This window comes from Diprion similis, chromosome 2, assembly GCF_021155765.1.
Source record: "Diprion similis isolate iyDipSimi1 chromosome 2, iyDipSimi1.1, whole genome shotgun sequence".
Lineage (NCBI taxonomy): Eukaryota > Metazoa > Arthropoda > Insecta > Hymenoptera > Diprionidae > Diprion > Diprion similis.
Genome location: NC_060106.1, coordinates 13952663 through 13969440, shown reverse-complemented (window position 1 = coordinate 13969440; position 16778 = coordinate 13952663). Strand labels below are relative to the sequence as shown.

Genomic DNA, 16778 nt, shown 5'->3' with positions numbered 1-16778 from the left:
TTGCCGCTGCTCGGAGATACTCGGAGATCGCGGGAGAGCAAACGGAATTGATCACGACGAATGAACGGAGAGGTTTCTATAAAAAGTGCAAAAAGATGTTGAGAAATCGAGTCGATTCCATAGGTGGATAAGACGCGAGAGCAGCTTACGCTTCTTTACGCGCGCCAATTTCAAATTCAAAAGAGAAATTCCCGAAAGAGTTGACTTCGGTCGAGAAATCGCAGTTCGGTGAGAAGGAGCAACTGTAATATTTATAATTAATCAAAGATAACAGAGACGAACGGCTATAACGCGAAGCGCGGTCAATAAGGAACGGGAAATAGAAAGAGAGAGAAAGAGAGAGAGAGAGAGAGAGAGAGGGAAACGTGGCCCGAGGTAATCAAGATTCATCTCAAATCTGGCTAATCGCAAGTACGCCGATTTAAATTCGTATCGAGATCGTGTTAAGCTGTTCAAGGAAAGTCGAAGAGTTTGAATAAATCCTCGAGATTGAACCGGCTTCCGTCTACCCGTGTGCAATTTATAAACGTAACAAATCGACGCTGCGGTTTATAGGCGGAGGTTTTTACAACAAAATGCTAACCAGCGAAGGAAACTTTTGAATAGTTGCAAAATTGTCAGGGTCGGTTTGTTGGAAGAGCTATGATATCGGAGGAAACGTGATCTGGTCTATTATATTATGTACTGAGTCGATCTAATCAATGCCAAATCTGAAGAAATAACGAAAACGACAAGACTACAAGTAAAGAGTGAGACCTTGTTAACGATGTCGCGTAAGTATTCGCAAAGCCTATTCAGAGGACATGCATATTATAGGTTGGTAGGTAGGTATAATGCCGACGGATGGATATATGCACGAGTGATTAATACTGAGCTGAGACACCTGCGGACGCCGGTTTCGTAATAATTATTCGCCTCGAAAAACCGGCGTGTGCTGGCTTATTTCGGATATATTAGGTATCGTGTAGATGTGCCGTGAGTAGTTTCTCGTCGTTCAATAAATTGATTAACCGCTACTTCACCTCAAAACGCACCGGAGTTCAAGGTGGCGATAATTAATAAGAAATAAAATGCATAAAAAAAAAAAAAAAAAGAAGTAGAGAAGAAAGAAATAAATAAAAGTAATAACGTACCATATAACTTAACCGCCTATAAATTTTTACAATTTACTGGCATTGCAGCATCGAGTTACGAGGTTTACCTACGATATGAAACATGTAATAATATAGTCGACGACGACGAGGACGAGAACGAGGACGAGGATGATTATGAAAAAAGGTAAATATCAGGTATACGAAATGAAAAGAAAGATGGAATTGAACAGTTATCGTGTAACCCCATATAATAATGCTCACCAGCTATTGCAGACACTTAGAATATATCCCGCGACGACGCGATGTGTGTGTCAATCCAATCCAAATCACTACGATTTAACACACCTGTAGGATCCACTCGACGCACACCTCAATCAGTCGACACTTTTCCGCGTATTAAAAATGAAGTATCAACGCCGATTATCTGTGTAACGACAAAAGCGCGTTTTCTCAAACTCGATCTACGCGCGTTTCCACCCAAGAATCCGCCGGTCACAATTAACAGTCGTTCTAATTACCGGCTGGTAAAAGAAAGAAAGAAAACCAAAAATAAAATAAATAAAAAAAAAGAAACGAAGAGAAAAGAATAACAACAACCACCTCGCGTAATATTTAATACGCAGAGGTAACGTAGCGACGTAGCGTACGTCGGTTTATCTCGAGGGGCGTGTAATGCCGCGTAATTTCTGTGTTTACATTCGACGACGGGTGAGAATAAAGCACGCGCGACGACACATGTGCGACGCTCAAAGCCTGAGCGGCAAGTGCGGCGGCCGACGGCCGCCTAGACGTAAGACGGCAGTCAACAACTCCTTTTCCCCCGGTAAGCAGCAGCAGCAACAGCAGCGAGGCGGCAACACTCGACGAGGATCAAAATATGCCGGGGAAAGGTCTGCGCGACCGTCGTCGATCCTTATGGCTTATGGCTTCTACGGTAAATTCCGAGAGATTTTTTTACTATTCTATCCCACTCTGGAAGCTGTATTGGGAGGCACTTTGACGGACGAACGAAAGAGGAAGAATCAGGATGAGAAGAACGGAGGCGGAGAACCTAGCGCGATTAATTGCTCTAGCTTTCGCCGATTCCTCAGCTGTTTGTGCTGCGGATTTCGGTTCCTTGATATAATTACACGACGCGAAATGTAACGTGACGTGTGTGTAGGATAGTGTGTATGTATCTACATTGTATGTATGTATGTACATACTACGTATACATATGCTGTAACGGTAAGGCGAAAAAAGTAATGAGAAAGGCGAATTAAATTAGACGTGCGAAACTGAGAAAAGGAAAAAAGATATAATCGTTACAATTACAAGTTTTGCCATATTGGATTCGGGCAAGTAGCTCATTGGAATACGGCTGTGCGAGAAAGATGAAATAGTTTATTATGTTACGTGTGGAAAGTCCGCGATTTCCGACCAGTGCTGGAATCGTATGAGTCAGATTATCGCCGATCCGCACGTGTGACATGCGCTACTTTGTTCAACATCACTGTTTAGGAATGGATCATTTTACGCCAAGTCCAACTTTCTAAGCATTTCGTGTTGGAAAGAACAGATTTGATCAGGAAATCGTATAACACACTTCAAGCCGATCTGGTTATTGACTAGCAAAAAAAAAAAAAAGCATTGGGTTCGAGGGTTGCAGAATCGAGTGAATCTAACAAGCGTGCGGTGAATTATATGCATTTAAATTCGTCACGGTTTTGAATCCGGATCGAAAAAAAAAACGATTTTAGAAAATAGGCATGCTAGCGTTTTGTGCAACAGAAAATATCTATGATAATGTTATAAATTGTACTTTCACGTTATGCCACTCTCGATGACGGTAAGTGTAAATTCGTAAGGATGACGATTTTACATGTTCTCAGATCAAAATATCTCGCTAGCCTCAAAAAACCTGTTTATAATGACTAAAATAAATTTCTGCGACTCTTCCCAGTTACTCGAATGCGAGAAATTATTTCAACATTTTTATTATTTTATGTTTTCGCACTTTCGTAAAGAAGGCTTATCAAACCACGATTGGTATATTTTCTGTTCTTTTCTAATTTCAAAATTCATTTTATCTCATGTCCGGTTCGTGTGCGAATGCATTGAAATATTGCAATGAATTTTATATAGTTTTTGTCAACTTAGTCAGAAAATTAAACTCCCCTGTTACTAGCTAAATGAATCCAACAAAATCCCTTTCGTGACGCCCTGCTTTGACGGCGAAGAGTTGCATGTGGATTTGGAACTGATGAATGCTGGACTGGCTGCCATTTCCGTAAAGGAACATAATGCAGAAAATCCACAAGAAGAAGCCAGTATTAGGCACAGAAATTCATTCTGGAGTGTCCACCGTCCAGAATTGTCTAAGCTAAGTTGGGCCACGAATCACACACCCCGCAACATTGAAACTTACTTGAAAAATCATGCTGAAAATCGAGATGTTCGTAATGATCTTCTCAACTCCAATATTCCACCGGCAGATTTTAACCAATTAACCGTTAGTTTTTAGTATGCCTTTCCAACGCGGGGATACGAATATGCATGGTTTAGTTGAACATTATTTGAAACTGAACTTCAATAATTTATAGGTAATTCATGCAACTTCAGACCGGCACGCAAATTCTAATCACAACTATCTACTTATACCCAAGCCGCAAACAATTCAATTCAATGATGACGATATAGCGTCACCAACAACATTACACAAAAGTCGGGCAGAATTTTGTGTCACTATAGGGAGCATCGAGGAGAAATCCATTTCGGGTAAATTATATGTGTACTGTAATTTGTCAGGACTAGTTTTCCTGTTCTTTACTCCTTCCACCAGAAGGTATCGTTTTTAGAAATACTTGGAAAATTTGGTCTGATTTTACACAGTATCTGTAATGCAGATTGTTATATCATTTTGTTGCATAAAGAACTAAGCTCGAATAATGATTTGTGCAAGTAAACAAATCCATGACGAACATATCCAGGTTATTTCTAATTATCAATATCTTCTACAGAGCCTTCTTCTTCAAAGCCCTCCAGCTCGAAAATCATCGAAGAGAAAATGACGATGTCAAATGAGGGACAACCAGAAAATTTTGATAAACAACATCCAGATGGGATACCTAATACTTCGAAAGAAATGTTAGTTGCACTAATGGATGATACTGTATAGCGTAGAGCAGATTATTAACTATGACTTGAGTTTAAAATTAATACAAAGAAAGTATGTTATACATATCTTTTTGGTGCCGCTATAATAATTTTTTGTAATCCAGACATCCTAAAATACTAGAAATCTCCGACTCATTGGTTTATTTCAACTAATTTAGATCCAAAATAAAATTTTAATTTTAAAGTGTAAATTTAAGCTTGTGAATAAATTCGTCACAGGCATTTTAGCTGCAAATTCTTTGTAGATGCGCAGATTTGTAATTTTGCATTACTGTTAACTTGACTTGAGACGTAATTAGACCGTTTCTAATCATGTCTTCCTTTCTGGCACAAGTGAAGCTCATTATGTGATTTGGTTAGAAAAACGAATAAATATTAATCTTAAATATTCCAAATTAAAATCTGAACCTATTTTTCAACGCAGAAGCATGGTAATTAAGATGATATAGTTTCATTTGATTAGTCCAAGGTTAGTTTCATTTCATTAATGATACCTATTTTCACGCACGAGTAATTTCTTCAAAATCTGCTATTTTATATTCAGAGACACATGTATTTACATTTAATATCGTCTACTTTGCGTATGCAATGATTATAAACATTTTAAATACGCGTAATTAAATCACATATTATTTGTGTGGTGGCCAAGTCCATTGGTTAGCAGGTGCTTCTTGGACCAACGGTTCCCAAGGCTTCCAACCTAAGAACTTTCTTGCCAAGTGTAATTCGTTTTCAGCTTGTAGAATTAATTCTTCAGCTTGACCACAGTTTATGGCATTTTCAAGGTCCGGCACTTTTGGATTCTGAAATGATTTAAATTCTATCATTCGTCAATATCTTTTGTTCTCATCAAGGCAACAAGCATATTTTTTCAAAAAACCTTAATAAAAATCACAATTTTTGGCGCTGCGTGACGTTACTCTTCATCAGCTTATAATTTCAAAATTTTTCAAGGATAACTATTGATAAATAAATTATTTAATGATAGTTACATTTTTCACATGAGCAGCTCGTTCCTTAACAATTTTCTCTGTATTAATTCTGTAGGGATAATCCTTAGGCATTTTATCGACGGCTCTAAGAATTTTACTGTACAATACTCCCAAAGTATGATGTGGATTCAGGGCAACAGCAACCCTGGTTAAATTTGTTGACTAGAAAAGAGAATATTTATTATTGAATATCTGAAAAGCATTGAATATGCTTAAGAAGGCTTCAAAAAAATTGTAGCTCTTTTGAAATATAAACATGCGAGACAAATGTCTCAGTTGGATAACAATAAAGGAATGGATAACCTTTATAGTTAATGGTGCAGTAAAAAAAAAAGTACTTTTAAAACGCTCCAATTCTTGAAAAATACCGTTTCTCAAGGCGTATTCAAGAAGTAATTAATATATCTTGCAGGTTATGTTGTATAACACCTGACGTTATTTGCGATAAAAAAAAACCGTAAGCCCATCTCAAAGGAATACCAACAATTTAGGGATTTTGGAGATTTACCTTTTTCAAAACCCCAGCCATGTTGTACGCAAATAACGAATACCTCGGCCCTTCGCCCAAGTTATCAGGATTAATTGGGACTACAGGTCGCACAATATCGTCTGCTCACAGCGTCTGCTTGAGACGAAAAACGCAAAACGGTTTGCGCACCGCGTAGATGACGAAAAGAAAACAGGAAAAGCGGAACCTAACCTCAAACGCGGATGAAATAAATCAGTCGCCGTTGCAGCTTGAATTTCAATCGTTTTAATATATTGTCTGAAAGTGTCGTTGAAATGGAGCTCGACAGTGTGAATAAGGAGATTTTAGTAGACCTCGAGGAGAAATACGTCAAGGTTCGAAAGCTGCTGGACGAGCATAGTAAATTGGACCCGGAGAGTGAGCCGTACAAAAGTAAATATGCGGCAGCCGATATACTCAAGGAAATGCAGATCAAACTTGTCAGAATATTAGATGAGAATATAACAGAACATGATAGAAATATAGTAACAGCAATGCTTGCTGTTATCTGGCTCAATATGGGGATAATTTCGGTCGACACGGAGGAATTGGCAGCCGGTGAGGAGCAGCTGACCAACTGCGTGGACCTTTTGGTTGACCGAGAACTGAGACCAGAGGCAATATTAGTAATACTTAGCGCTCTGAATCAGCTGGGAATTCTTTGGGCCCAGCGAGACAATCCGAAAGAATCCCAGAAATATTTAGAAAAAGCTGAAAAAATATACAAGGATTTTACTGCGATTGAAAAAAGCGATAGCGCCAAACCTGTATTTATGGCCGCATTGTTCAATCTGAAAGATGACGACGATGACACAGATGCTGAGGAAATAGTCGAACGATTGCACACGCTGACTCTCTACTACTTGGCGCAAATCTATGGAACCTTAAAGGATCACCTTAAGTCTGCAGTCTACTGCCACATGACTCTGAAACGTCAGTTGAATCATGAAGATCTGGATTGTGTAGACTGGGCCCTGAATGCTGCAACTTTGTCGCAATACTTTATGGAAAAGGGAGGGTTTAGGCAGGCCAAACATCACTTGGCCGCAGCTTCATATATCCTGCAAAAGTACGAGGACGAGTTGAGAAGTTTGGACGATACGGAGGAAGTGGTGGCGGCGAAATGGGAAACGTTCAGACACAGAAGCGCAGACGTCGCGAGATGCTGGGCAAAATATGGGATCCTGCTGTTAAGCACATCTAAAGAAAGGCTGATGCATCATGCCGATGATGAAACGAGCGAAATGTGCTCGGAGATAAGTAAGATGCAGTTAGATGAAAAGTCAGGGGTCACTGAAGAATGTATAGAAAATTTAAGATTCACAAAGATAGAGAAGGAAATTGAAACTATTGCAAATCAACTGACAGACAAATATGCTTTGGACTTCAACGATGCCAGGACAATATTTCTCAACTCCCAACAATGGCTGGATGAAGCAAAAAAGTATTACACACTGGAGAGTCATGCCTCGGATCACGTGCAAGTAATACAAGATGTTTCCCAGCTCTTTAAATTCCTGTCATTTTTTGAAGAGGATGAGGATCGTCAGTCCAAAATGCACAAGCGGCGGATCGACGCCTTAGAAAAGATTGTTACAGAGTTAAATCCACAGTATTACCAAACTGTGTGCAGGCAACTATGGATTGAACTGGGCGAAGTTTACTGCGATATTTTAGATATTAAGCTTGAACGTCTACAAGCGTCAAACGAACGACCGACTGCTCAGGCACTAACTAAAATCAATAACCTTGCCCGGAGTGCGATTGGAAACTTTCAGAATTTCTTAGATTCTCTGGTGGATCCAGCCACTCATAATTTTCCAGACAAATTTTCCGAAGATTTAGTTAGACCTGCCTTATTTGCTTACTTTTTTTTGGGAAGACTGCATTATAAAATCATAACACCTGACAAACATGCACAGCTAGAAAATCTTCGAAATAGTTTGAATGCTTACAAAGCACTGATTGGCTACTGCGAAAAAGATGAAAAGGCTGCAGAATTGATGAGCGTGGAATTGAGTGTATGCAAAGACTTTGTTAATCTTTTGCCATTGAAAATAGAAAAATTAACTAGAGAATTGGTATAAATGTGATGTTTTTGAGGCAATAAAGATTCATATTCGTTTCTTGATTAATACAGCTTTTTTTGTAAAACATTATTTTAATAAGTTTGTATTATAAGTTATTGCAACTATGTGTTTTTTTTAAGTAATACTGATATTACTCTCGTTATCTAAAAACTCATTAATCATTCACGTCTTCATCTGACTGTGTAAATCTGAACTACATAGGTATGGTCAGGAAAGTTGGTTCTTACATTTCTGAAACTGAATTGAAAATGTCATGCTTTGTGCACTTACATCTTACAGTTTGAGCATATGGTGCTAGTATTGAATTAATTAATGGTTTCATTACTTTTATGCTATTTTAATACAGTACTCTCTATACAACATGAAAAAGTGCAATAAAATCGTATCATTCCGAAAATTAATTTTTCCTTCTACATTAATCAAGCAACTTTCTCCAAAGCATATTGTGAAAACGGAAACAAAAAAAAACAGATATGTTTGTATTAGGATTTTTAAATTATTCTGGTATAATTAATGTACCTACATATACTTTTTTCTCTTTGAAATGGGTTGACGAACTGAAACAAAATTATTTATGAATATAAAGTAATTTGTCGGTTAATTATATTTATCACATATATTTATTTTACATATAAACCTTGTAAATACAAAAGATTGTGCGAAATCAATAAATGCTTATCACAAATACTAATGTTTTAAATTGAAATTTACATAACTATAGAAGAGCTGATATTTTGTTGTCTCTTACATAATTTATAAAATTTTATATAATGTTTGCAAATATATTTTCAATTATAGCGCTTGTTAAATAATTGCTGACAATATTATCGGTACAAAAATCATCGAAAAACGATCTGTAGTTGGAATTTTATTGGACCTTTTCAAACGGCAATGCCCCTATTTATATGTAATATTGAGATGTTTTCTTCGATTGAATCTGAAAATAGATGAGTTTCTTGGAACCTTAGAAAAATTAAATTTCACACCGTCCACTCTCGATATGAGCTGTTTAGTGAAACTTTATACAAAACTTAATTCTTAGGATCAAGTCAAACTAGGAATTCGTATCTCTTCCAACCAGTGTTTAAAAATTATAATTACAAAAATCAAATATAAGAAAAGTTGTAAATAATGTTCTGTTAAAATCATAAAACTTCATTTGGAGTACCACACCGGAATTATTATACAAAATATTCAATGCTTCACATCTATTTCAAAACACTTGGTTTCTTTCAACTCGATGTCGAATGACAATTTTTTTTTTTATAAAAAAAATTATAACAGGTAAGTTTCTTTGGTAATATGATGTAAAACAAACATCATATCTGAACTGAGTAACCAGAATCATAATTCTTATTATACAATATACAAATTTAAATGTGGTATGTGCCCAATTTCAACCAAGCATGTAACATTGATTTTGAACCAAGTTGTTGTAAAGATAACGCATGCAACTGGAATTTCCGCAAATCCCACTACGAAATAATAGTTATAAATTTTTTCCTGACAACTACATTAGTAATGTATTCAAATTTTCTTTGAGGACAACTCAAATGGTATTTTATCAATTAATATCAATGAATTTCGTCTCTGTATTTTCACTTCAATAGCATTGTCGTTATGTCAATAATAAATAACGAAAATCTAGTAATCATATAATATATCCTAACATTTTTACAAGCAGGTACGTATGATAACTACATGTATTTAAATCAAAGGTCCTTGTCGAACCTGCTTATACTACTTAGTATCTATTTGGGTGTTATGTGTATGACACGAAGGGAGGTAGGATGTTTATGTATCATTTGCCACCTGCTTCAAAATTAGTGTATATTTATATCCTTTACGTTTTAAGTTAGCAATACCAAGTATTTGCTTTAATTCTATCAAATATTCATTTAACGATAAAATCTTAAAACTTAAGCAGAAACAAAATCTCGTCTAATTCACAAAGTTATTCAAATTTACCTTGCCAGCAGGTACAGCTTTGTATCAACCGCGATTTAATAGACAAGCATAGTTTTCTCATCATTTTGACACGCATTTTTCTATGAATTTTTTAAAATTTACTTTGAATAAAAAGACTCTGGATAATACTTTGCCCTGAACGAGTCATCTTGCGCACTTGAGTCCAATCGCTTAGTAGAAATAATAAACCATTACAACCACGTTTAAAATCTAATAGCTACTCAGATTAGGATATTTGATTGCCGAATGTTTAGATTGTCTACAGAGTGTGAATACTGAGCTGTAAAGTCCCCAATTCTGTTCGAGATAATTCTTCCTCTCAGCACTACATCTTCAATGCAAATTGGCATTGCTAACACCTTAATGAACCAAATAAAATATCAATCTCATGAACAGGTGGTTAATTTTAATCAATAATCATTACGCTAGCACGCTTTAGGTGCTGGTGACCCCTTTTCGTGCCACAAGTAAATTTAGTACAGGATGCTTTCTAATGTATCCAACAGCCTTTTTATGGGTTACCATAGTAAAATCGTAACCGTTACACTGGAGGATTTTGTCATGCATTCTCAATCCTGATTTTGCTGCTGGCGAACCTTCGTGGACTTCCGTTACATAGATCCCCTGGTAAAAATTCATTCTATAGTGAAATAAATGAATAAAGAATAAGTAGAACATGTACATTCCACCTCTGAATAATCCAGAAACTAAGAAGACTAAAGACGTACGAAGACTCAGATATTCAGTTCCAAGTAGTTGGACTGATAATCAGCTGAAAGATAACAATGAACTGCATTTGCATTTTGTTCTGACGTCAAGAGATTAAAATTCAATTGATGACTGTATGTATATCATGATAAAAGATTATCATGTTTAAAATATGCCGATTTTTAATTTATAAGATGATAGACTAAGGTAGATAAAGTGTAAATTATCGTACATTGTCCGTGTAGCCTTGCGGACTTTTTCTAAAGTCTTGATCGATACCTCCACCTATTTTCAATCCACATTTCATCACCTCTTCTCCATTGGCATCAATTTCTGCTTCTTTGTGAAGAGTGATAGGGATCTAGAATGGAGAATGGAATATTTATTGTACATGTAAAAGTTGTCTTAAAAATTGTATTCTTGTTGCAAAAAAAAAAGGTATGGAATGTGATTCTCTGGTGTAAAAGAAACACCAAAAATGTAAAAGTGTTCATAATGCCGATAAGTTCAGCTACTGATATCACCAGCTTCAAGTACTGAGAAGCTAAGTGCATAGCATAAGATAAATTCCATTAGGTGATAACGGATAAGCTGCATGCATGTCTTTAGAAGCAATCAACCGTGGGCGATGAGCTGTCAACAGAACTCGACCGGTCAGTACTAGACACACCTCAAAGTGCCTCAGAGCCGGAAATCACGAACAAACCGATATTTACAAATGAAATCTGTATAAGTTCAATGCGGAAAGTCCGATTAATCCAAATAAACAGAGCATTGAGCGGGTACGAATTTTAGCAGGATACGCAAGACGGGCTCGCGATGGTACATATGAATATTTTTTGAAACAGGAAGTGTTTTGAATGTGCAAAAACGTCTGGATTATACGACAGGCAAGTTGAAAGACTTGATTGATACTCACGCTCAGGCACTCCATCGCCGTCCCCGCCTGGTGTTGAAAAGCCATTTTCGCACACATTTTGAGCGGTTTTCTTATTTTACCGGTCACGTAAAATATTATAAACAAAGCGAATACGTTCGTAAATTGCGTAGAAGCGCGTTCGCAAGTCCGTCTACTTCTCGATCTGTCTGCTGACAACAGTACAAACCAAGTACAAACTAGTGACGCGAACGCTGAAATCAGATATACCAACCAATTTGGTCGTGTGGTGTCGCCTTTGATTGCTACCAACATCCAAACGTCACGCCCCCAATATCCCAACCCAACACATCCGCTGTCGTGCGTGCTTGGAAATAAATATCGAGTGTCGTTTGTTTCTCTGTTATACAGTCTCACGTCGTATTCTATTTTCCGTAGACAGGATGGCCGATGACGAGTTCGACGGAGACGAGTAATATGCATTTTGAATCACTATTTCTCTTTGTGTTTATGCACTTTCCCCGATATCAATAAGCACATGTCAAAAGGTTATGTTCGCGACCGAAAGATATTTCTCACGTGTACAGCATACATCATGCCCGCCGTTTACTCTTTAAGAAGATAATTGCTCAGAGTTATTTGGAATTCGAGAGCCCTTTGATTGTTAAAATTTTCTATACTCATTTCTCAATGTACCGACTTGTTGCAGAGTGGTAGACGACTTTGACGATGTAGACGACGATGACAACATCGAATTGGAGCAGCAAGAAGAAGATGGTGAAAATATAGAACTTTTAGCAGCAGGCGATACTCAAGGCAGCGTTCAAAAATCAAAAAGAATCACAACCAGATATATGACAAAGTAGTTAATATATTAGTTTCAGATTTTAAATATTCATTACTGTTTCGAACTTTGGTGGAAGTCTAATTCGAAAACTGATCTTTATTTCAACAGGTATGAAAGAGCAAGAGTATTAGGAACACGAGCGTTACAAATAGCAATGTGCGCCCCTGTAATGGTCGAACTTGAGGGAGAAACTGACCCACTGCAAATAGCCATGAAAGAACTGAAACAGCGAAAAATTCCAATAGTTATCCGCCGCTACTTACCTGACAACAGTTATGAAGACTGGGGCATCGATGAACTTATTATAATAGACCACTAGATCAGATTTTTTAATTTCTGTCAACTCCAGGTAAAATTCATATTTCTTAAGTTAATCATTTATATTATACCGCTTTACTTATAAAAATGTTGAAAAATTACGTAATAATTCATTTATAACCGCTCCAGTTATGCTATCATCCCTGCTTAAAAGTCTACAATTGAAAGTATTCACAACACACATTAATAATTGGTGACTGTCGTTATAGCGTTTCAGTAACTGTATTTTGAAAAAAATATATTGCTTTAAAATGTACATGGATCTATATAAAAACAGTTGTTTACACCAAAGCACGACTGTTGACGAAACAACTCAAGACAAAAATCTACACTTCAGAACAGTATACAGCCAAAATGGAGCAATATTAAAATCCACGGAGCTCATTTGCAGTTTAAGTATAAAATAAAAAGCACGATTATCGTACGAGGCAATTCATTGCTAAATGCTGGTAATAAATTCTAAACCACTTCTGAATACGTTATTTGATGGGGACATTTTTCAAGGTACTAGAAGTGATCTTGCCAGCGTTCTTTGTCAGCAGTAGATTGCCACTCCATGCAGCTTCGCCACTACCGTTTACAGCTAGATCAGCCTGAAAGATAATTCAATTATTACAAAGGTCGTACGAAACTTCGATGTGCAGTAAAATGAAAACTACAGAAATAATTACCTGAAGTTTGTCCCACACTTTCTTCTTTGGGTTTAGAACTTCGTCAGGTGTCCCATTTTCATAACCCTCCACCACAACTTTATCTCCAGCTGCACTGTCAGATGGTGGTTGAAGGGGTTCTACTTTTTTCGTAGGCTCCTCCCTATTTTTAATGACGTGATAAGGAATGCATTTTGTACAAGTCATTGATCACAATTACTTATATAAATGCGAATTTTCAATACTTACACCGACGCGCATAAGACCATTCCATGAGACTGAATTCCTCTAAGATTTGCAGGCTTCAGATTAGCCAAGACTACGACCAATCTGTCTTGCATTTCTTCTAGGGGCACATAATTTGCCAATCCGCTTACAATGGTACGAGGACCACTCGAATCTCCCAAATCAATTTTCTCAACATACAGAGCATCAGCATCAGGGTGCTTTTGCACTTCAACAACCTTGCCCACTCGGATATCAAGCCGAGATGGTACTATTTCTTCGATTTGTTCTGGAAAATAATTCTTTATTCTTTATAGCTGTGAAAAACAATACCTTAACACTAAACGATTGGTAAAATAACCGAGCACAAATTACTTACTTTCTTTCTGTGGGGGAGGGTATGCTTTACTGTTGAGCCCTTTTAGTTTAGGGTCTTCCTCAAATTCTTTACGAATTGGATCCAAGAGCCTATTGACATAAATTTCAACTGCGCCCTTCAAATCACCAGGATGAATCACTTGTTCAGCAAATGCTGCTTCGAGGTCTTCATATTTGTCAAATTCGATGTCACCCCCTGGAAAATTGACCATCATTTGATTAATGCTTAGTAAGAACAAGATGTTCTACAGAAATGCAACTGGAACTCAAGAGTACAAATTTGATGCTAATAATTACTTACCAAATTCTTCGCTCCGTTTAACAACATATTTTTCACCACCTTGCATCAGTGGAAAGATAACATGTTTCGAAAATGCTAGTATTCCATTCTCAGTAATATTACCAGGTTCACAAAATGCTTTCTTGAGCTTCTTTTTTACAGCTGCAGCGCTATCTAAGAGATCAATCTTTGTATCTTCTTCGGATGATGACATTTTAGCTCCAGTTAATCCTGGAACTGCGAACACAGAATCCGAACTACATGGATATTCAATTACCAAATAAAGGAAGTTCGGAAATACAAACACTACACGGGCACTTACTCATAGGATTCATTAGATGTACACGCTTTTCGTAGCCGAGCACGGGTAGATATTTTTCAGAGAAAGTAAAAATCTTGCGTTGATCTACTCCTCCAAATTGTGCATCAACCTTGAGGTACTCCTCATCTAACGCCTGCAAACCAGGATAGAGCAAACCAGAAAGTAATGCATTTGCAACTTGCTTTACAACTTCAGCTCCAGCTTTCTTTGCATCATGCTCAGTTACCAGAGAGCTTAATCGATATACATCCAAGGTGTACTCTCTGCAAATATGTATGCATGAATATTTTATTATCATGTTGTACGCCCATTTATCCAATACTGGAGTATTTGACTGATAATGAAAAAAAAATTGAGAGAAACAGATCATCAGTTGAAAAGAATTGCATAGGAACTGACTTTCAAAAATAAGAATAAACGCCAATTTCTACTTTAAGTGTCATGTCCATTTCATAAAATAAAAAATGTCTTACTTGGATAATTGATAATCAGATCCCTTGACAAACTTCAGCTTGTCGAGTGGGACCCCAATGGATTTCAGCATAGCTTTGATCACAGCTTCGTAATACTGAACTCTCAAAGCTAGAAGATCCCAAGGAGCTTTCATGTTATCTAGATAAGCATGTAGATCGGCAAATAATATTGTAACTTCAACTCCAGCACGTAGAAAGTCAGCAATCTTTGACATGGGTGTAAAATATCCAACATGTGGTCTGCCAGTAGTCGCAGTGCCCCAGTATACCTTGAGGTCTCTTTGCTTCAATATTGTTTTTAGCTTCTCATCACCCAACCATTCGGATAAATTCCTGGTGATCAGGTGATGCTTTTCTTCCCATGTCAATTCGCTCATCTTCAAGAAGTGATAATCACCAGTTCTGAAACAAAAATGTTTGTTACTGGTTAGCCAGAAAAAAGAGCATGTGGATTATTTCCAGGACAATGAATGCCTGGTAGGATACACTTATATCTTAATTATTTACAAATATTTCCAAATGAGAAATGCAAGGATAAAGTATCGTGGCTATTATTGAATATGAAATTAATGATTACAATAATATTTTATAAGTTTATTCTTCAGGTAAGGCAGAAACACCAATTATGCGACTTCGTTTTTCTTTACAGTAGAATAAAATAGCCAGCCTCTAAAATCTATATGGACTCTGTATCAGGGTTAGATACCTACTGACTACTGTCGTGCAATGATTAATATAATGATTTAGGCTTAACGAGGGGGAATCCTATGGGAAAATCCAAATTCATCACGTCTTCCTAGAAACTCATCAATTATTCGCGCGTGCGCGAACTGCACGTGCACAGCTGTCAAATACTGCGGATCTGATGCAATATACATGTTTCAGCAACTGAGAGAATTTTCAAATATGAGTGGTATAATAAAGGTGTGTGTGTTACTCACCTGAACTATAAAACCGTAATAAGCTGTATAATCTACCGTACAATATGTGAAACATTAACCATATTATATTACAGTTACAACTGCACGAATGTCATATTATGCTTACGGTTATGATGAACAAACGTATCTAAGTGGGATTTAAATAATTTTCTAATGAAATACCGGTGGGATATTTTTTTAATGTGGAATAAGGAAACCAACTTCAACTAACCTCTTTCCACGGTATTCACGGTATCCACACGTGCAATTAGCAGAAACTTCAAACCGGTATTAGTCACGTAAGGTGACCGTTGCGCCGCCCTGCCGGGCGCGAACCGTACCTACGAGAATGTTCAGTGTGCAAAATGGTCGATTTAAAATGAAAAAGTCATATAAACGTCCAAGTAGAAATTACGTTGTGGACAAAGTTTGTAAGCTGACAATTTACCGGAAACCATCTGAGAAAAAATTATATATCGTGTACTAGCAGGTCTTCATCGACGGCTGAATGTGGTAAAGGGGTTTACGCAAAATTGGCATCGTGTTTTCTTCTAAGCCGGGCAAGCATAATTAAAAGAATAAGTCAATCGTGGAGAGTGTTATAATTGACTTGAAAATTATGAGTGGTAGGATATAGTTGTTCAATGTCATCGCTTTGCCTGTATCGTTGCCTGAAGAATATATCTTCAATCAACGCCTGTGTGCAAGTCATTATATTTTCAAATCGTATCGTATTGCCGCGCAAGCGTTGCTGCTGCTGCGCCAACTTCAGGTCACACACGGAATTCTGGGATGTCGACAGTATGAACTTGGCTCGCGGCTGCGTCCCGAATTTGCACGAATTTGTGTTTAGTTTAACGGTGTTTTGTTGCTAACCCGGTCTGTGGGAGCTGACCTTGGTAAGTAGTCGTCAAATAAACATCTAAAGCTACCCTGGGGCTTCGTTTTTACGCGGTATGCTCACGAATAACT

General features: G+C 37.2%; 7 protein-coding genes across 9 annotated transcripts in view; 3 read left to right on the top strand and 4 right to left on the bottom strand.

Annotated features, from left to right (window-relative positions):
• LOC124416162 overlaps positions 1–1634 on the bottom strand; it is a 51202-nt gene extending 49568 nt beyond the window's left edge. For all 3 annotated transcript variants that reach the window (XR_006930758.1, XM_046897087.1, XM_046897088.1), the window contains exon 1: positions 1356–1634. The gene's annotated coding sequence lies outside the window, so the exon portion shown is untranslated. The remainder of the gene's footprint in view (positions 1–1355) is intronic.
• A 1068-nt stretch (positions 1635–2702) lies between these two features.
• Positions 2703–4251, top strand: LOC124416265. Its single transcript, XM_046897194.1, has 4 exons — positions 2703–2922; positions 3262–3585; positions 3677–3851; positions 4094–4251. Exons 1-4 carry the CDS (start codon positions 2905–2907, stop codon positions 4249–4251), a joined length of 675 nt encoding a protein of 224 aa, XP_046753150.1. The 5' UTR covers positions 2703–2904.
• Positions 4252–4408: 157 nt separating this feature from the next.
• Positions 4409–5906, bottom strand: LOC124416167 (NADH dehydrogenase [ubiquinone] 1 alpha subcomplex subunit 5). Its single transcript, XM_046897094.1, has 3 exons — positions 5751–5906; positions 5243–5404; positions 4409–5053 (listed from the first exon to the last, which is right to left on the bottom strand). Exons 1-3 carry the CDS (start codon positions 5769–5771, stop codon positions 4880–4882), a joined length of 357 nt encoding a protein of 118 aa, XP_046753050.1. The 5' UTR covers positions 5772–5906; the 3' UTR covers positions 4409–4879.
• Positions 5896–8286, top strand: LOC124416163 (KIF-binding protein-like). The gene has a single exon (XM_046897090.1). The coding sequence runs from the start codon at positions 6026–6028 to the stop codon at positions 7835–7837; it is 1812 nt and encodes a 603-aa protein (XP_046753046.1). The 5' UTR covers positions 5896–6025; the 3' UTR covers positions 7838–8286.
• Positions 8287–9110: 824 nt separating this feature from the next.
• Positions 9111–11708, bottom strand: LOC124416165 (tax1-binding protein 3 homolog). Its single transcript, XM_046897092.1, has 3 exons — positions 11436–11708; positions 10749–10877; positions 9111–10432 (listed from the first exon to the last, which is right to left on the bottom strand). The coding sequence occupies exons 1-3, from the start codon at positions 11706–11708 to the stop codon at positions 10244–10246; spliced, it is 591 nt and encodes a 196-aa protein (XP_046753048.1). The 3' UTR covers positions 9111–10243.
• Positions 11709–11722: 14 nt separating this feature from the next.
• On the top strand, positions 11723–12657 carry LOC124416166 (DNA-directed RNA polymerases I, II, and III subunit RPABC2). Its single transcript, XM_046897093.1, has 3 exons — positions 11723–11865; positions 12103–12255; positions 12349–12657. The coding sequence occupies exons 1-3, from the start codon at positions 11837–11839 to the stop codon at positions 12557–12559; spliced, it is 393 nt and encodes a 130-aa protein (XP_046753049.1). The 5' UTR covers positions 11723–11836; the 3' UTR covers positions 12560–12657.
• A 317-nt stretch (positions 12658–12974) lies between these two features.
• LOC124416164 (tyrosine--tRNA ligase, cytoplasmic) lies at positions 12975–16083 on the bottom strand. The gene is made up of 8 exons (XM_046897091.1): positions 16039–16083; positions 14887–15288; positions 14414–14676; positions 14113–14328; positions 13813–14007; positions 13458–13722; positions 13230–13371; positions 12975–13151 (listed from the first exon to the last, which is right to left on the bottom strand). Exons 2-8 carry the CDS (start codon positions 15261–15263, stop codon positions 13038–13040), a joined length of 1572 nt encoding a protein of 523 aa, XP_046753047.1. The 5' UTR covers positions 15264–15288; positions 16039–16083; the 3' UTR covers positions 12975–13037.
• Positions 16084–16778: the final 695 nt, after the last annotated feature.